Source organism: Pseudopipra pipra, chromosome 21 (genome assembly GCF_036250125.1).
Source record: "Pseudopipra pipra isolate bDixPip1 chromosome 21, bDixPip1.hap1, whole genome shotgun sequence".
Taxonomy (NCBI): Eukaryota; Metazoa; Chordata; class Aves; order Passeriformes; family Pipridae; genus Pseudopipra; species Pseudopipra pipra.
The window spans coordinates 2,107,843-2,128,088 of record NC_087569.1 but is presented as its reverse complement, the minus strand read 5'-3'; the positions used below and the strand labels follow the sequence as shown (position 1 = coordinate 2,128,088).

The 20,246-nt window shown below is 49.7% G+C and overlaps 2 protein-coding genes across 2 annotated transcripts in view; both read right to left on the bottom strand.

Moving 5' to 3' along the window:
• AUTS2 (activator of transcription and developmental regulator AUTS2) overlaps nt 1-20,246 on the bottom strand; it is a 1,122,443-nt gene that overhangs the window by 170,842 nt on the left and 931,355 nt on the right. The gene's annotated exons all lie outside the window — the stretch shown is intronic.
• Nucleotides 1-20,246, bottom strand: part of GALNT17 (polypeptide N-acetylgalactosaminyltransferase 17) — a 217,753-nt gene that overhangs the window by 108,472 nt on the left and 89,035 nt on the right. Inside the window, exons 4-5 of the mRNA XM_064677617.1 lie at nt 18,860-19,034; nt 16,858-17,055 (exon numbers count right to left, since the gene is read on the bottom strand). Coding sequence (XP_064533687.1) covers nt 16,858-17,055; nt 18,860-19,034 — 373 coding nt within the window. The remainder of the gene's footprint in view (nt 1-16,857; nt 17,056-18,859; nt 19,035-20,246) is intronic.

The window sequence follows — 20,246 nt, the reverse complement described above, 5'->3', positions numbered from 1 at the left end:
AATCCTCGAGGCTGGAAAAGCTCTCCCAGACCACGGAGCCCACCCTGTGCTCAATCCTCACCTTGTCTTTCTTGCATTATCCTGCTTGCTGTGTACAAGCAGAGGGAAAGGAAATCTTCATTTTATTTATTTATTTATTTATTTATCTATCTATCTATCTATCTATTTATTTATTTATTTATTTATTTATCTTCCTCAGAGCAAACTCTTGTGAGTTGGGGCTTGGAATGAAGAAGAGTTCAGGGCTTGGCTCTGAGGAGCAAATCTGCCAGAGCTCAGAGAGGGTTTGGACAACACCCTCAGGGACATGGTGGCATTTTGAGGTTGTCCTGTGCAGGGTCAGGGCTAGGACTAGAGGATCTTTGTGGGTCCTTTCCAACCAGAATCACAGAATCAGTGAGGTTGGAAAAGACCTCTGAGATCACCAAGTCCACCCTGTGCCCCATCCCCACCTTGTCCCCAGCCCAGAGCACTGAGTGCCACCTCCAGTCCTTCCTTGGACACCTCCAGGGGTGGGGACTCCAAACCTCCCTGGGCAGCCCCTTCCAGTGCCTGACCACCCTTTCCATGAGGAAATTCCTCCTGATGTCTAACCTGACCCTCCCCTGGCACAGCTGGAGCCCATGTCCTCCATGGCCATTCCCAAAGGACAACACCATCCCAGGGAAAACACACTGAGTGTCCTCAGGACGTTTAACCAGGGCAATGCAAAGCAGCAGCTGAATCCAGAACATCTCTGGGAGTGGATCTTGCTCCACACAGATTAGAAGGGCTCCAACCAAAGGCTGGAAGCGGATCCCAAAATGTGCAACGTGGACCTGGGACTACCCAAGCTTTGGTTTCCCATTCTTCAGGTCCCTGCTCTGCATTGAAGCAGCCTGAGGGTTCAGAGGTCTCCCACCTCTCTAAAAGGCAACTGCTACAGCACCAACAAAGCTTCATTTTGGAAAAAATGGCCAAAAGAAGGAATTTAACCCAACGCTTTCCCACCTGAACTCCAGAGGAGCCTCTCGGGTCCCACCACTCGGGCTGAGGGTGAGGCATCACCAGCTCCTTTCTGGGCTTCCAACTTGAACTCCTCTGTTGTTTCATCTCTACAATTTGCCTTTAATAAATCATTTTCCTTTAAAATCAGCTGCTCCAGTGCAATGTTCACTCATGCACAGGAATTAAGACGTGTTAGAAAACTAATTTATGCGCCCTGTTGGCCATGGAGCCTGTGGACACAAATTCAGGAAGCATTTCCACATTTGATCTGAGTTTTGCTAAACAGCGTTAGAAACATCTGGAAAGTTTTGAACTTTCTTTTTCCAGATGAAAAACTTCCTCAAAATGGGCATTTACACGAGCCTGGGGCAGGGTGGGGGAGGGACCATAAAATATTCCACCCCCGAAAAATCTCACAACTTCTTCATTTTTTAATACTGAGGGCACAAATCAGCCCAATTTCCTTTCACTGGGACTTGTTAGATTGTTCTTGCTTTCCCTGTAAAATTTCACAGGAGAAAAAGAATTCCCAACAAGCTTTAATTTTAATTGATTCCTATTCAATCCAATGAGGTCATGCATGTTTAATTACCATCATCCTTATTACAGACGGAAAATCAACTTCCTCTGATGTTGCTCTGCTAATTATCATCTCATTTGTTTGGCAATGGCAACCAGACAACTGATGGAGATTGCAGCAAACAAAGAGCAAAAAGACCTGTGTGGGAATCGCTGCAAACAGTGGCCAGGACTCAGCAAAGTTCTCTGCCATGGATCACACTCAGCACCACTGAAAGGGTCCTTTTAGTTCTTACAGTTCACAACATGCCCGTGGATTTTGCCACATTGCACCTCCAGTGAAATAAAGAGGAAAAGTGGGGAGAAAATCTCATCCCACTCATTGGAGTGCTGGGAATGGAGGCGTGGAGGAATTAAGGATGAGACTCTGAAAAGGACAACACGGTTGGGAAACACTGCTCAAAAACCAGCTCTGGGGTCTCAGACTGATGGTGAGGAATGAAACAGAGATCAGGGAATGGTTTGGGTTGGAAGGGACCTTAAAGCCCACCCAGTGCCACCCCAGTGCCACCCCTGCCACGGGCAGGGACACCTTCCACTAGCCCAGGTTGCTCCAAACCCCATCCAGCCTGGCCTTGGACACTTCCAGGGATCCAGGGGCAGCCACAGCTTCTCTGTGCCAGGGCCTCCCCACCCTCACACCTCCTGGACAGATTTTTACCCAGTAGCTCAGCAGGCCCCTTTAGACTCTGCCACCCTGTCCCTTGTGCCTGGGAAGTGCCCAGTTCCCTGCTGGTGGGGGGTGAGTTTTCCTCCTGACAACGCTGCCGCTTCCACACTCTTTAAATGTGAGCCAGGGGACAGGTCTGAGAGCAAACAAAGGCAACCAAAAACCTGCCAGGGCACTGAAAATGCTTCTTTTCTTCCTTCTGCTTTACAGGGAAGAGAGGTAAACTTGATGCTAATCTCTGCTCCGAGCAAGTGTAATTCTTTTGCATCCAAATAAATTGTGGCATCGAGAAGTACAGTTATAGCACATTAGTGCAATGATGCATGTGACCCAAAATAAGAACATGAGGACCAGGAGACTGCTCTCCAAAGCAGCTGGGTGTACATATCTTTGAAATGGTTATTAAGTTCGTTTAAGTACCAAATTAAGCAAAGAGTGGGAGGAAAGACTGATGAAACTCTAATCTGATCTCCTGCTCCAAGTTTAACCTTCTCTTGGCAGCACTGTCTGCTTTTGTACTTATTTTTAATTTAGTAATGCTCTGATGATTTATTTCTAGATTAAAGTCTACTTCACAGAAGCTTAAAAAGAAACTACTGTATGAAAAGCAAACGCTCCCTCACAGCTGAAATGAACCCGCTTCTCGAGGCACGCAGGGAATTAGTGCTGATTTATGGCCAACTTAGCCAAGAGAAACACTGCTGGCTAGAAAAAAAGGAATGATGCTACATTGTCTCCCTTGCTGAAATGGAAAATGTGCCTGTGCTGCACAGCCCTGACAACTCACGGGTCTGCAAAGCTCCTGGGTTTATGGCAAGGCCTCCCTGGAAATCCCAACCAAGAATATTTCACCGTGTGCACCGTGAAGAGCCCCCTGGGTGGAAGATGTGGAGAGGCCACAGCCTGGAGCCACAGCCCAGAAAAACCAGGAATCCTTTCGTGTACTCAGCTTCACGAAATCCCAAGTGATTTTCCCTGGCAAGAACTTCAAATCCCCATCCCAAAATCAGCTGGAACAACCCACCATCTGCTTCCCCCTTCACCTCGTTCCTGCTCCACAAGTAACTGCAATCTCTCCCATCCTTCCACTTCCCACTTTATTTTTGGAGCATCCTTCAGCCACAGCTCAGTTCCCCATCCTTCATACTGCATCTGTGTGCTTCTCTCTCCTTCCAACCCCATTTTCTTCCAGCAGGAATATTCGAGTGGACACGTTACATTTGCTGACCAATGGACAGAGAGCTTTGCGACACAAAGAAACCAAAATATCACGTACATGTTCTGAAATTCACTCTGGGGAAGGTGAAATACCTTCAGCAAACCTTGTCATCTAAAAGAAAAGCAGATTTTTAGATGTTCTCCCTCTCAGAAACGGTGACAAACCCACGACTGCCCCCACTCAAGTGCAGCTGCCTGTGGATGCAGAGAAAATACAAAACCCAGGGCTCGTGGGGTTTATTTATTCCCAGCCTGCTTGGAGATGATCCTCACACAGCTGTCAACTGAAGGCAAGAGATAAGCCAAACACTGGGCTGATACAGTGCTTAGTAAGTGTTCATGTCCCTTTCCTTCACCAAAAAAAAGCAGGGAATGCACTGAGACATCCCAAGTCCCTGGGAAAGTCACAGCTGTGCAGAGACAAGAGAGGAATCCTCAGGGAAGCACAGCAGGAAGTTAATGAGGGGACTGGAAGAGCTCCCCTATGGAGACAGGCTGAGAGAGCTGGGAATGTTCAGCCTGGAGAAGAGAAGGTTGTGTGGAGACCCCTCAGAACCTCCCAGAATCTAAAGGGGCTACAAGGAAACCAGAGAAGGACCTTCATCAGGAACTGCAGAGACAGGACAAGGAGTTACAGGTTTAAACTGAAAGAGGGGAAATTTGGGTAGGATATCAGGAAGGAATTTCTGGCTGTGAGGGTGGGGAGGCCCTGGCACAGGTTGCCCAGAGAAGCTGTGGCTGCCCCATCCCTGGAGTGTCCAAGGCCAGGTTGGATGGGGCTTGGAGCAACCTGGGCTAGTGGAAGGTGACCCTGCCCATGGCAGGGGGTGGAATGGGATGAGCTTTAAGGTCCCTTCCAACCCAAACCATTCTGGGATTCTAAGAACTCTCAGCCACCTCATCCTCCATCTTACACCAAATTAACACCTGCTTTTCAAGCCAATATAACAAACACCTCCTACGACCAAACTTTTGAGCCTTCAGCACAGCTTTTACCACACCCCGTTTGCTGCATCAGTTCCTATCTCTGAACAACCTCATATCAAAATCTGCCTTATTGTCTCTTCCACTGAGCACCAGGGAGCTTCCCAATTCCCTCCAGACTAGGAGCAAAACACATCAATCTGCAGCCCCAAACCTTTCCTCAGTGCCAGCCTTTGCTTCTGCCTCTTTTTTGGCCACACATGTTCTTGACACGCTTAATGGTTCAACTCCAGGCTCGCTCAGGACTGAAAGTGCCACAGTTTCAAAAACCCTGCAGTTCTTCAGCTCTTTAGTCCTGCCTGCATGAAGTTCAGACCATGAGAAATTCCTGATGCTGCTCCTTGGCTCCCTTGCCTTAGCAGACTTCCCACACCTAAAGAAACATTTCTGCCATTGCAAAAGGAAAAAAAAAATAACTTTTTTCCCTTAAAAAAGAAGCCAGAAACGTGAGATCCTGTGGCCATTAAATCCCAATTGTGGAGAATTTCCACTGGGAAACCTGTCAGCTGCTTTCTTCTCCCAGAGCTGGACTTGACAGGAAGCAACATTGAACAGGGAGTGTGAGAAGGCAATCAGGAGGTGCCCAGTTCTCCCATTCAGCCCAGTTTGCTCCAATTACAAACTCTGAGGCAAAGCCACTGACATCTGTTCACCTAAATATTTCATGGCTGCCTATTTTATCCCCCTCCCAAGACACATTTTTTTTCCTGAAAGGGAAAGCACAGAGAGTGCAGAAAGGGTAAGGAAGGGGAAGGATGTCACACTATCAGCCAGTGCTCGGGGCTGTGCTGGCTGAACAGAGACCAGTCCTACTGCCCAAACACCTGCAAATTTAAAGCCAGGACTAAAGAAGGAGGGGATGGGCTGCAAGGCTCCCCACAGCACAGAAAGCCTGGGGCAAATCCAGCCTCAGCCCTCCTTACAGACACATAATTCCTTTGCTGCCTCAGGCTTGAGGCAGATCCTTCTCCCCCCAGAAAGGTGAGTCTGCCCTGGCATTAATCAGAGCAAAGTGAGCACTGGTCAGGTGAAGCTGAGAACAACCTCCTTAGCAGGGACCTGCTGGTGTTGTGAGGAGCAGAGCAGCTCTAGGGCACCTGGGACCTGAGCAAAGGGTTTCATTCACCACCACGGGGCCCTGCAGAGAAGCACCAGCCTTCCCATCACAGCACAGATCCAGCCTCGGGGTTCCCTGGAACAGGTTTTTGCTCTGCCCAGCTCCTCCTGGGACTGGAAGCACAGCAGGTTTTGACTAGGAGACCTCAAAAATCTCACTTTGCTGTGAGGACTCCTCCCCACCCCATCCTCTCTGCAGGCAGGATTCACAACATGAGCCAAAGCTCTGGAGCTTGTGGTGAGGGAAGTGTGAGCAGAGGTGACCCAGCACCTCAGCAAACCCTGCAGGATCAGCAGGGCTGATGTTCCCCCTTTAGGACCAGCAGCTCACCTGCAAAGCACCCACAAATGGGGATTTTTGGGTAGGCAGCCTCTCCCCCCACGGGGCAGAGCCAGGCCCCAGGTACCACCCTGCAGAGGCACTGACAAGAGCTGCATTCTGGAGCCTCAAAAAACTGGAACTAAAACATGTTCCTGTGTGTCTTCATTTCCATATGAATGCCAACAATTCCTGGGCACTGACAATTCCTGCCCTCAGGCTGTCCTGGGAAGGGGCCCAGCTCATGTAACTCCACCGAGGGCTGTACAAGGGCCAGTCTGGACACAGAAAGCAGCAAACATCAACTTTTTGATACACTGAGTTTTCTTCCCCAAACACCAGGAGGTGGGGGCAGGGTGGGGGCACCCCCAGAGATCACAGAATCCCAGAGTGGGTTGGGTTGGAAGGGACTTAAAGATGATCTCGTTCCACCCCCTGCCCTGGGCAGGGACACCTTCCACTAGCCCAGATTGCTCCAACCTGGCCTTGGACACTTCCAGGGATCCAGGGGCAGCCACAGCTTCTCTGGGCAACCTGTGCCAGGGCCTCCCCACCCTCACAGCCAACAATTCCTTCCCAATATCCCATCTAAACCCATTCTCTGGCAGTGGGAAGCCATTCCCCCTTGTCCTGTCCCTCCATCCCTTGTCCCCAGTCCCTCTCCATCTCTCCTGGAGCCCCTTTAGGCCCTGCAAGGGGCTCTCAGCTCTCCCTGGAGCCTTCTCTTCTCCAGGTGAACCCCCCCAGCTCTCCCAGCCTGGCTCCAGAGCAGAGGGGCTCCAGCCCTGGGAGCATCTCCGTGGCCTCCCCTGGATCTGCTCTGGAGGCAGCTCTGCAGGTGGGGGTGTCTCACAGACCATCAGGAATGTGGAAACTGCCCTTCCTCAGCTTTTTCCACTTGCAGATTTCCAAACTCCTTTGCCCTGGAGCCCCGGGATGGGGAGGGATGGCTCTGGCTGCTCCCACCTGTGTGTACACGTGTTACAAACACCAGGAGAGCATTTTGAGGTGTAACCTCGACAAGATTTCACTCAGACATCCAGCACAGAGCATCGACTCGGGGCTCTGGGCAGGGACAGAGTGGGATAGTTTGTAAAAGCCTCCCGTGCTCCAGGGCAGAGCCAGCTGGGAGCTCCCAGAGCATCACTTATTGCTCCAGCCCACGAGGATGATAACAAGGATCTATTTTTCCTTTAATTTAATCTCTGCCTATTTATGCACCACTGGCTGCAAAGGACAGTGAATTAAAGTGCACATGAAAGGAAATCACAGCCCTCAGCACTGGCTCTCAAACACTCTTTAAAGTCTGTTTGATGAGGGGCTGTTTTAGTTTGTCACCGAGGACAATCGGCTCCATTATCACTCCTTTGTTTTGAAAACCCACCTCAAAGTCATTAAATACTTGCTTTCTGATGAGAATAGATTGGCTGTGGCCAATAAATCACTTAAATGCCATCTGCCAAAGGGAAAAAAAAAATCAAAAAGCCAAATTCCCCCAACTCCTTCTGGTGTATTTTTTCCCCTCTGCTTTGGATTTAGAGAGAAAATATGTTTGTATTAACCCACCAGCAGCAGCTTCCTCCTGGGCAAGTGTGAACAGACCACAGGGAAGGCTCTGCTGGGCTCTGACTTCCAAAATCACTTCATGGCCCATTCTGAAACACTTCAGGCAGCAGGGTACCAGCTCCATATATTGGTGTTGCCCCAGATTGTTTTGTTTTCATTAATAAGATTATTTCAGTGCAAACAGGCTCTCTGAAGCTTAATTTTCCAAGCAATTGTTAAATAATTCAACACCCATCTTTTCTGTCTCTTTAATGCCTCTGAAAAATCAAAACCCTTCACAAATTAATGGCCAAATCCTGTTTACTCTTTCCTTTTCTAAAACAACTCTGGCTGTTTTTGTGACTTGGGCTCAGATTAAAGGTTCTGTCAGTGTATTTTTTTTAAAAAGCAGAAGCATGATTTTTTTTTTCCTTTAATCAAAATAATTCTCTTATGCAAAGATTTAAAAACATAAAGAAATGGTTCCAGTGTGACCAGCATGGTTTTCTTTATAGAAATGGATTATATTAACATTTTACACCAATATATTATGGTAATATAATCCATTTCTATAAATTATGGCTCCCTTCAGGAAGGAGAATTTGCTCCCTTCACCCTGTGGTCTCCTCCTGAAGGGACAAGCTCAATATCCATTGTCCACTCTTTAATGCTCTTCAGGAAGAAGCTCCTTTGAGTGGTGCTTGAAGGAGGACTTAAAGTTTTACTTGGAATAACACCTTGGATTTGGCAAAGAGTGGTGGGTTTACAGAATTATAGTCACAGAATATCCTGGGTTGGGAGGGACCCCCAAGGAACATCAGTCCAACCCTCAGCCCTGCACAGGCCCAGCCCCAAGAGTCCCCCCCTGTGCCCCAGAGGATCAGCCAAACCCTCCCTGAGCTCTGGCAGCCTTGGGGCTGTGCCCACTGCCCTGGGGAGCCTGGGCAGTGCCCAACCAGCCTCTGGGGGAAGAACCTTTGGCTGAGATCCAACCTGAGCCTGCCCTGACACAGCTCCAGCCATTCCCTGGCTGCTGTCCCTGGTCCCCCCAGAGCAGAGTGGGACAATCACATTGTTTTGAAGAAAACAAGCCTCCACTCAAGGCTGTGAGGGGGCTCAATCTGCTCCAGGCTGCCCTAAAGGATCAGGATCCAAGGGATGGATCTCCTCCATCCCAGGCAGGGCACATCCCTCTATTTAACACTGAACCCAAATCCCAGCCCGTGCTCCAAGATGTCCTGCCTAAAAACTGCACAAACACTGCCTGTTCAAGGTCACTTGGCCAAACCAGCCCAGGACAAGCCCACGTGGGTCCCTCTGTTGTGTCTCCAAGCCAACACTGGCCAGGACACCCAGAGCTGCCCCAACACTGCCCCTCTGCTCCAGAAGCTCTGCTCCACTCCACAGGAAAACCCCGAGGCTTGGAGGGCCCTCCCCCAAACCCTGGCGGTCAGGGGGAGCCTTGCCATGTTTCAGCAAGGTTTGGATCACCCCTGCTTTTGGATGCAGCCAATCCCAAGGAAAATCCAGAGAGCTGGACATGCCCCGGGCTGCTCCCAACCAGCTCCAGGTGCTTAAACCTCAGGTGCCCCCCCAGCAGGGGCTTTACAGTCTTTCAGGTAGAGACATAAAATCTTCACCTTGTAAATCCTGACACCACCACGGATTATTAGACACCCTCCTTTTACGTTTTGCACTAAATTATGTGACATTAAACAGGACCAGATGAAGGATTCATCATAAAAAGGCCCAACAGCAGCAACCTGAGCCCCGACACATCCAGGTTTCTCACACCACAGGGAATCTCCATGAAGTTAAAGAGCTTAAAATTAGTGCATTAGCGAGTGAAAGTCACTTTGTGCAGAGAGTTAAAGATCACATCTCCCCAGTACTCTTAAAATAAAAATCAAGAGAGTCAATTTAAAGGGTTTTTTTTAATGTGTGGCCTCAAATCATCAAAAAAACTCCTCACCACTGAAAGGAACACCCAGACTGAAAAAACTGAAGATGTTCTTCTCAAAGTACTTTTGAAGCTGGTAAAGCACTTGATGGTTTTAATTCAATCTGGAGATGGATGACAAAGTTATTGAGGTTGTGATTCTGACTTAAATCTTCCCTCTCTGAGCCCAAACAAGACACTGCCATCAACTAAACATTGATGAAAAAGAAATCTCTCCATTTCTTTTCTACAAGGCCAGGTTGGACGGGGCTTGGAGCAGCCTGGGCTGGTGGGAGGTGTCCCTGCCCATGGCAGGGGTGGAATGAGATGGGCTTTAAGGTCCCTTCCAACCCAAACCATTCCATGATTCTTCTATTGGAAACAAATTTGTTTTCAGAGACTTTCAAACCATTCTCTGTGCCCTGGACATGAAACTGCAGCCAGAACAGGGTGTGGAGGAGAATCAGCCCTCAAGGAAAATAAAGATTTGGAGTAAACACAGAGCTTTGCTTCCTTTGACCTGCTCAGGGAAAGGGACTTTAGAGGCTGGGGCAGACCCCCAGTACCATCATTTTATCTCTGGGTTTGATTGAAATTTTATAGGGAGTCATTAAAGAGCTTCATAAATGTTGTGCAGCTGTTGGGACATTCACACACATCCCATCCCTCCAATCCAACACATCCCACCCCTCCAATCAAACTCATCCCAACACATTCCACCCCTCTAATCCAACACATCCCATCCCTCCAATCCAATACATTCCATCCCTCCAATCCAATACCTTCCATCCCTCCAATCCAACATTCCATCCCTCCAATCCATTTCATCCCATCCCTCCAATCCAATACATTCCATCCCTCCAATCCAACTCATCCCAACACATTCCATCCCTCCAATCCAACACATCCTACCCCTCCAATCCAACACATCCCACCAATCCAACTCATTCCATCCCTCCAATCCAACTCATTCCATCTCTCCAATCAAACTCATCCCAACTCATTTCATCCCTCCAATCCAACTCATCCCACCAATCCAACTCATCCCATCCCTCCAATCCAACTCATTCCATCTCTCCAATCAAACTCATCCCAACTCATTCCATCCCTCCAACTCATCCCAACACATCCCACCCTCCAATCCAACACATCCCACCAATCCAACTCATCCCACCCCTCCAATCCAACACATCCCACCAATCCAACTCATCCCACCCCTCCAATCCAACACATCCCACCAATCCAACTCATCCCACCCCTCCAATCCAACACATCCCACCAATCCAACTCATCCCACCCCTCCAATCCAACACCTGCACACCAGTATCTCCCCAGACACACCAGGTGAGGCTTCCAAACACAAATTATCATCACCGCCCCCCCTCTGGCTTCTCCAGAAATCACTTTTCCCCTGGACTTCCCAAGCAGCTACACCAGAAGAGTGAGAATTTCCAACTGTCTCCATACAGAAATGGGAATCTGCAACGGGAATCTTCCTGCAGTTTGCAGATGCCAAAGCCAGGAGGGACGAATCGAAAAGAAATATTCAGCATTTTGTACAAATGGTTTGAGAGTTTTTTCAAACCAAACCACCAGAAACCCAGGATGTAATCCCTGAAATTCTGCCTTTTCCTCACACACCACCAGTTGCTGGATTCCTCCTGCTGAACTGCCCTGCTGAGCACCCCACTGGTGGTGAAAATATCTAGAAGAAATGAAGAAACCCTGACTAAAAAAACCTGTTCTTGAGGGTTTGATGTGCTGCTGTGCCCTGCAAAGTTGTCCCAGGCACAGAGATCCACTTCCATCATTTTGTGTGGCTGTAGAGGTTATTCCCAAGAGCTCTTTAACTCCTGTGGTTATTTCAGAGTTCAAGCACATCCCATATGGACAAAAGTCTCAGGCTGTAACAGCTGTCTGAAAGAAGCCTCGGGGTTAAACTAAAAGAGGCAAGAAACACACCATTTATTTAATTAAAATAAAGAAAACACCGAGTTTGTGGGCTTTTGAATGCCATTGTGGGATGATGGCTGCAGGAAACCCCACGGAAAAATCAATAGCTAGTGGTTTCTGGAATTAGAAACTAAATTAATAAATGAAAAACCATGAAATATCACCACAAATCCCTCTGCTCTTACCACAAATGAAAGGCAGAGCACCAGAGTGGGACACTCAACCCCATCTGAGGTCTGTGATCGAGCACAAGCATTTTTTTAAGCAGCAGAATCAGGCACCTTCTCTCCACTCCCATGTCGTGTCCAATAACCTCAACCCCCTCTGTTTGTCCCCTCTCAACCTGTGCACCATTTACACAACCAGGAGGAGGGTTTGCTCCTTCCTAAGTGCACTGCAAGCACAAATTCATTAGCATTTGGGAGGCTGAGGTAACAGGGAATCCGGTGGGTTAATTCAAATTATTTTCATCTTTAGAAAAGCCCCAAACCAACAGCCTTTCTATTCTTTCACAATCCATAACTCTCAGACCCCATTTGCTCCTCACAGTGATCTTAATACTAATTAAATGAGCTTTTGTTTTCCAACACCAGTAAAGATTAAGTGCCACATAAAGCAGCTGCAGCACAGCCCTATCCAAAATCCAATTTACCCTCCCAGCTGGCATCCACACACTGGTGTGCTTGGAAAGAGGCTTCTTGGCAACTCCAAAGTCACCTGAGGACTTCTCCTTGAGCCCCAGCACGTTCTGGGAGGTTGTTCACTAACAGAGCTATTCAGAAATGCTTTTTCCTCTTTGACTGCACTGCTCTGCCCAGCCAAGTGTGGAAAACACAAAGAGAAAGTCAGGAATTTGTAAAGAATCCATCTAACCTCTCCAGGGAGGTGGTGGAGTCACCACCCCTGGGAGGGTTCAAAAAACAAGGAGATGTGGCCTCTCACCATGTGGTTTATTGGCCATGGGGGTACTTGGTGCAGAGTTGGATTTGATGGTCTTGGAGAGCTTTTCCAACCTTAATCATTCTGTGGTTTAGTGGACAAGGGGGTACTTGGTTCAACACTGGATTTGATGATCCTGGAGAGCTTTTCCAACCTTAAAGATCCTGTGATTTTGGTAACAGTGTGGTCACAGCACTGGTGATGGACAAGCAGCAAAGATCCAAGATTCAGAACCTGCAGAAAAGTGTGACCACCCCGATTTCCATGCTCAGGGAAGTGTCCCTCGTCCCCAAGGCTGCTCAATATGCCCTCCCTGCTTCCTGAACAGACACAGATGTAGGAGTGCATTTCATTGTTTCCCTGAATAAGACCCCCGGAGCCACCAACACCTCACCCACAGAATTATAAACCAGGAGGCTGAAGCACAACCTGCACATCCAGTTGCAAATCTTCCAGAGATCAGAAACTTCTCCACAGCCCCTTTCTGACCAGCCCTGCTGCAGCAGGAACTCAGCAGGTCAGGCAGAAGAACTGCTGGCACTGGGTTTGCACCAGAACCCAAGAAGCCCCCCCCCAGAAAGCTCCTGTTCTGTCAGGTAAGCAATGAATCATTCCTGGAGAAGCTGAGAAAGCAGATCCCTCCCCAGGATACCCCGAGACCAGGTCACCAACCTGCAACTTCCCAGCATTTCCAAAGGCCTCCTTTGGATTTCCCACAGGACACTGAAAGCATCAGCTTTCTTCCATTTTTGGGGACTCACAGGTTTTCTGGACTCTCAGCAAACTCTGACCAATTTATATCATTAATAACAAAGGGCTGGATAAATCCTGGCTACATCTCCTGCAGCAAAGCACATCCAGGTACTAACTGAAGCACAGGTTCAGTCCCACACCCACCCCAGCACCATCTGACCCAGGAAAACCAAACAGCTCTGCCAGAGCTGAGGCTGATGAAGGTCAGGATGTGTGGTGACCATTTCAAATGTCACTCACTGTCTGCCTCCTGTGGGAGAACTAATTTACACATGATCCATTACCCTGTAATCACAGTTTTATCTTCTGGACAGAGAGCCTGGCAAGGAAAGCCTGGCTGTGAAATCAGGCCCAACTGAGTGCTAAGACTGAGGGATCTTTGTGTATCAGGATTTCAAATGTTAATGGGAAAAAAATCCAACTGAGGATGTATTACAGACTCCAGGTATTACACAGCATCCACCCCAGGCATTAAGAGAGGCTATTTCTTGTAGGGAAATTATTGGATAAAGTTGGAGCCTGGAGCCAGTTTGAGACTGGGCCATATTTTAGATGCCATCAGCTCTTTCTGCCTGGATATATAATTATATCTAGTGAATTATCCAGGAGAGAAAATTGCCTCCTAACACATTCACCCTCTCTCTGTCTCCAGTCCTGCTGCCACATATTTGGTCAGGGCTGACCCTCCTGGGCTCACAGACAGGCTGGGGAGCAGGGGAGCTCCTCCTGGGGCTGCCACAATCCCCAAGCACTCAGAGAGTAAAGCCAAAAATAAGGAATAAACTGCTTTGCTTCCCTCCCACTCTTTCATCCTAAAACATCTCTGAAAAAACTAATGTACCTCTGTAGACTATAATTTCCAAATTTCCTCTAATCCCATGCATAATTACATGGAGCACTGCACTGGTATCCCTTCCATGCAAATATTGCTATAAAGTGCAGAGTTTTCATTGCATCACACGACAAAAAAATAACTGTGCTCATTTATTCTGGGCCATATGTGGTTACACAACGTAAGGCAATGAGACAGCATTTTTCATTAGCTTTTTGTTGTGGACACCACCCATTTATCTTTCTCATAACCCTCTCCCCAGTGCATGCTAACAAGGTTATTTTAGTCAGCTCTTTAATTATTTAACATGGCTGGGAGGTTACTGGGTTGCTCAGAGCAGCCCTTTCCTGAGGCAGCTCCTTCCACCCCGAATCCCTGGAGCCCCCAAGCCCTGATTCCCTGTGGCCTCGAGCAGCAGCATCCACAGATCCACATCCCAGATGCCTTCAACACGGTCCAAGTGGAAACCACAACATCCAGCCTTGTTGCTGCCACTCAGGTGTCTCCACAACCTCTAATTCCTGGTGGTTCAACTCATCAGGGAGACCCTCAGGGTTACATGGGGATGATGGGGCATCACCTGCCCTCAGGTTGTCTCCAAAAAGGGATGCAGAGGGTGCAGAAAGGTTGCAGGAACCTCAGAGAAGAGTGAGAAACCCCTCACACCTCCCAGCTGCTCCTAAGCAGTGACTGTTTGCAACCAGTTTAAATGCAGAAACACACAACTCCATGTCCTGTCCACATTTTAGCACCATCTACAGGTATTTTTAAAGACAAAACAAGCCCCAGAACAACCCATTGTGACATTCTGCCCAAGAGAAACAACTCCCACAGCAAACCCTTCCCTTCCACAGCAGTAGATAAAACCCTGAGGCAGCACTTGGTCAGAGCTTGTAGTTCCTGCTGGTTCTCAGCTCTGAACCAAGGAAAACAAGTGTGTTGGCAGATCTGGAGTCACATGGGAGTGTCCAACACCCCTGTGACCCCATTTACACTCCTGGCTCACAGGTAACCTGTGAACTGGTTCATTTCTGGGCAGCCTGGGGCACAGCCTTGTCCTAAAGATCCCACCCCTCCTTGCACTAAGGACTGACCTCCCCACTCCACCTCTCGGGGCTCATCCAACCCTTCAGCTCCCCACAGCTCTTCTCCTCCTCCCCAGCTGATCAGTGTTGCCTGTCTCTGTCCCTTCCCATCCCCTCTGCCATCAAACACCAAATTCCACGACCCAACCCGTCCCTCCCCAGCTGGCTCTGCCACAGCTTGTCCTCGGCCGCTCCCCGAGCGCCAGCAAGCAAACTCAACCCCGTTCTTGGAGGACAACGGGGCACAAGGTCCTGCCAGATATTTAAATGTCACACTGGGGGGGCCCAGTTTCCTCAGTGCACTTTATTTGGTGGTTTTTGAAGCCCAGCAAGCTCCAGGGTGGTGTCACAGTCACAGGGGACATTCCATCTGCCAAAGCTTTCCTGTTTCTCCCAAACGCGGCACTTCAGTCAGTAAGAGAGGTTGTTCTTCCCTCCCAAGTCTTTACTGACTGTTACATCCACTGGCTGAGAAAGGTTCATCCCAACAGAAATGATCCACTTGTATGATCCTCCAGAGGCCCCAGTCTGGGCACTGGGGTCAAGGAGCTGCTGCCACCAGCACACCCCTCACACCCACCTCCTGCCAGCCCCAGCCACCCAGCCTCTCCTTTAACAACCCCAGTAGCTTGCACTTGGTTAAATTAACTGTTTATTTGTCAAAGGCTTGATTCCTGTCCAGAATAAACTGTCAGTTCCTCCTCTGATGGCTGAATTTGCTGTCTGGAACACAGGAGCCAAAAGGAATAAAAAAGGTCTCTGTGTAAATGGGAATAGACCTGATTTCAGCTTCCAGGGATTATGTCATTGAGCAAAGCACAGATATTTTGGTTCAGGATTCCAGTCAGGTGGGGATTTGCACATTTGCAGCTGTTCTTTCCCTGTCCATACAATCCAAGTTAGGATCCAGGTGGATCTTATCCACCTGGCCAGAAACCACTGCTGGTCACAGCAGCACTTCTGATACAGAACAACACAAGACACATTTTTCCCCAAGTTTGCCTTGAGAGGAGCAGGACTTCCCATTCATGAAAACACAGTGCTGCATTCATGAATCCACACTCAATCCATGACACAGGAATAATCACTTCATTCCTTAGGATTTGCACAAACTTAACACTCTCATTAAGGCAAAGCCACTCTGTCAGAAGCAGCAAAACACCAGACTACACAAATCTCCACAGTTCCTACACTTCCCCAGTGCTCTTGCTTTTCCAGATCCCTTCACCCTCCCAAACCCTTCCTGGCTGTGTCACAGCCTCTCTGAGCTGCCAGGGGTTATGACACTCTCCCAACCCCAAGGTGGCTTCCTCCCTTCATCTCCCTGCATTTCATGGAATCCCAGAATGGTTTGGGTTGGAAGGGACCTTAAGGATCACATCCTTCCACTCCCTGCAATGGGCAGGGACACCTTCCACTAGCCCAGGTTGCTCTAAGCCCCATCCAACCTGCCCTTGGACACTCCCAGGGATCCAGAAGCAGCCACAGCTTCTCTGGGCAACCTGTGCCAGGGCCTCCCCACCCTCACAGCCAACAATTCCTTCCCAATATCCCATCTATCCCTGCCCCGTAGCAGTAGGAAGCCATTCCCTCTGTCCTGTCCCTCTACCCCTTGTCCCAAGTCCCTTTCCAGTTCTCCTGGAGCCCCTTTAGGCCCTGGAAGTGGCTCTCAGGTCTCCCTGGATCCTTCTCTTCTCCAGGTGAACACTCCCAGCTCTCCCAGCCTGGTTCCAGAGCAGAGGGGCTCCAGCCCTTGGAGCACTTTTTCCCAACAGCCCCCCTAACCCTTCCCTCTGTCAGGCTGAAGCTGTTCCCCTTTGCCCTGTCACTTCGAGCTGTTGTAAAAAATCCCTCCCCACCTTTCCCGGAGGCTCCTCCAGCTCCCGGATTATCCCACTGCTGATGGACAGGGAGCCTCCTCCAGACTCCAGGACGTACCTGATGGGCAGGGAGGGGTCCCCAGCGTCCCACCAGTCCTTGGGGGGGCTGATGTACATGCACCACAGCTCCCAGCTGTACCCGTGGGCAGAGTTCTCGTAGCGCTGCACCTCGAAGTTGTCCTGCTTGATGTTGTCTATGGAGGGCAGGATGACCCTCTTCCGGTTCTCCTGGATCCGGGAAAGCACCGGCTCGGCCCTGAAGCAAAGCACAGAAGAGAGTGTGAATTCCTCCCAGAACTTGCAGCTGGGCACTGTAGCCTCCATACAGTTTGTTCCCAATATCCCACCTAACCCTGCCCTCTGGCAGTGGGAAGCCATTTCCCTCTCGTCCCGTCACTCCTCAAAAGTCCCTCTCCAGCTTTCTTGGAGGCTCCCTGTGGTACTGGAATGTGCTCTTCAGTCTCCTCAGAGCCTTCTCTCCTCCAGGCTGAGTAACTCCAGCTCTCTCTGCCTGTCCCCCAGCCCTCAGAGCACCTTTGTGGTCCTCATATGGACCAACAGCTCCATGGCTTCCTTGTGTTGGATGAAAACACGATCCCCAGGCTGGGAAGCCTGGCTTGAAACCTTCCCTTCTGGAAAGCAAGGCCATGAAGGACATGCTTTGTTCAAACCATGCCTGAACTAGTCCAGACTTCCCCCAGATCCAAACCCCATTTCCCTGAGAAGAACAAGGTAAATTCTTGAAAGCAGGACTGTCTGAAGGGATATGGTTTGATGACTCTGCAGCAACCAAATTCAGCTCTGGGACACTCAGACATGTTCAGACACTCAGACATGTTCAGAGCAGGGGGTTGTGCTCAGCCCCCATCTGCCCTGGGCTCCCTCTGCCAACACAAGGGGTAACCTGCACTCTTGGTGTCTCCAGCAGTGGGTACAAAAGACCAGAGGCAGTCAAGCCACCCTGCAGAAACACCTCCTCTCTACCCCTAGAAAAGAGGCTTCAAGAGCTCAGTAAATAGGAGCTTCCTCAGTAGATCAATAAAATCAGGTGTGAGGGCTTAGTGACCTGGAGAGAGGAATGTTCAGCTGGGAATACAGATATCAACACAGGAGACAGCTCCTAAGGACACCCTTCAGCTGCACCATTGTTACAAAGTCAATAACTGTGCAGAACTCTGGCTTCTTCCACAAACATGGACCATTTACTTCTTACACTTGGTTAAAGGAAAAAAAAAATCCCTCTCAGGCTCCTGTCATGATATAGATTCAACCTTAAGCCAGTTGAGCTCAAATGTTTCGAACCTCTCTGAAAAAAAATCCTTAAGAGACACCTTTTGCTGCTTCTGCACCTCTGCACTTATTCCCAGCAGCAGAGGAAACAAATCAATCCAAAGCATCTGAGCCTTCCCCACTGGGATCCAGCTTCAAAGGGCATGGAAATGGGAAACACTTTCTCCTTCAGTCCCTTGTGATTGGGCTTTCTTAAACCTACAGAAATTACTTAAGGCTAAGCAAATGGGAAATCATCCCGAAAAATGGAACCAGGGAGCAGGGAAAGTGCAAAAAGGGAGGGAATTGAGAAGGATGAGAGGAAACAAGGGCAAGGGAAGGTTTTCACAGAATCTCAGAACGTGCTGAGCTGGGAGGGACTCACAAGGATCATGGAGTCCAACCCTCAGCCCTGCACAGGCCCAGCCCCAAGAGTCACCCCCTGTGCCCCAGAGGATCAGCCAAACCCTCCCTGAGCTCTGGCAGCCTTGGGGCTGTGCCCACTGCCCTGGGGAGCCTGGGCAGTGCCCAACCAGCCTCTGGGGGAAGAACCTTTGCCTGAGATCCAACCTGAGCCTGCCCTGACACAGCTCCAGCCATTCCCTGATGCTGTCACTGTTTTCCTTGTATGCTCCCATCATTCCTTATCAGCGGCCATTCCATACAGAAGGAATTAACAGCCAAAGGACTGTCTGTCATTCTGCAAGGACACATCCTCACAAAACAATGCACTGGCCCTTGGTTGATTCATCACACCCCCTCCAACCAAGAACCTGGGGTTGAGCACCTACCAGCCAGCAGTGAACTCCACGTGGGCATCGAAAAATCCCGTGATCTGGCCCGTGGCAGCTTTCCAGCCTTCGATCCGGGCTCGGATCAGACCTTCCCTCTTCTGGTTGCGCACGACCTTCACCAGCCCCGGGTACCTCTTGTTCACGTACTCCTCCAGCGGCGCCTTCAGCTCCTCTGGAGAACAAGTGCCACAGAGAACCCGTTGGAAAGGTGCAACAGCTGTCACCTAAAATAAACCTGCCTTATAGACCTCCTGGATTGAGCACAACCCACAGGAGAGGTTCAAGGTTGCCAAGAATGCTGCTGTTGGATTAAGGAGCCCACGTGTCACCTTAGGGGCAAAGGGCAGGGAGGGGACAGTTACAGTCCTTTGTCAGATTCAGGTATCACCCCACTGAAAGAGAAGGATAGAGAAAAATCACCTGTGGATACCAGACATCAGCACCCTGAACTTCTGAGGGAAGTTTTGGCAGAATGCATTGCTGGAATCCCGGAATCCCAGAATGTGCTGAGCTGGGAGGGACCCCCAAGGATCCTGGAGTCCAACCCTCAGCCCTGCACAGGCCCAGCCCCAAGAGTCACCCCCTGTGCCCCAGAGGATCAGCCAAACCCTCCCTGAGCTCTGGCAGCCTTGGGGCTGTGCCCACTGCCCTGGGGAGCCTGGGCAGTGCCCAACCAGCCTCTGGGGGAAGAACCTTTCCCTGAGATCCAACCTGAGCCTGCCCTGACACAGCTCCAGCCATTCCCTGGCTGCTGTCCCTGGTCCCCCCAGAGCAGAGCTCAGTCCCTGCCCCTCCTCTGCCCCTGCCCAGGATGCTGGAACTGCACTGAGGTCTCCCCTCAGTCTCCTCTGCTCCAGTTGAACACACCAAGTGCCCTCAGTGTCCTCACACAGCTTCAAATCAAGGCCCTTCCCTATCCTCGTTCCCTCCTTTGGACACTCTCCAATAGCTTAATATCTTTCTTAGAAATGCTGCCAAACCCATCTGAAGTAACTCAGACTACACCAAAACTACATCTGAGCCTCTCTGCCCTCTCACTCAGCCTCACTGTGCCAGTCCTGGCACTTGCTGTTTGTTTTCCAAGCTTTGGCAGTAGAAAAGTTGAACACACACACACACCCCTCCCTGCTTTTCCAATGGGATGAAAGAGCTTTTGCCTTTGTTCAGAAGATCCTCAGAGCACATATCTTCTGCTCACTGGAAGGTGCAGATCCCTGTGCTCTGTTGTCCAAGCCTGTGTGGGTAACTGAGGCTGAGAACCTCGTGGACCCACGGCCTGAAGTCACCACCAGCAGGAAAACTCTTGATATAGTCCAAGTATTGAGAATAAAAGACACACAGGCTTTGAAGGTGGAAGCACATGGAAGGTTACAACGAGGGGTAA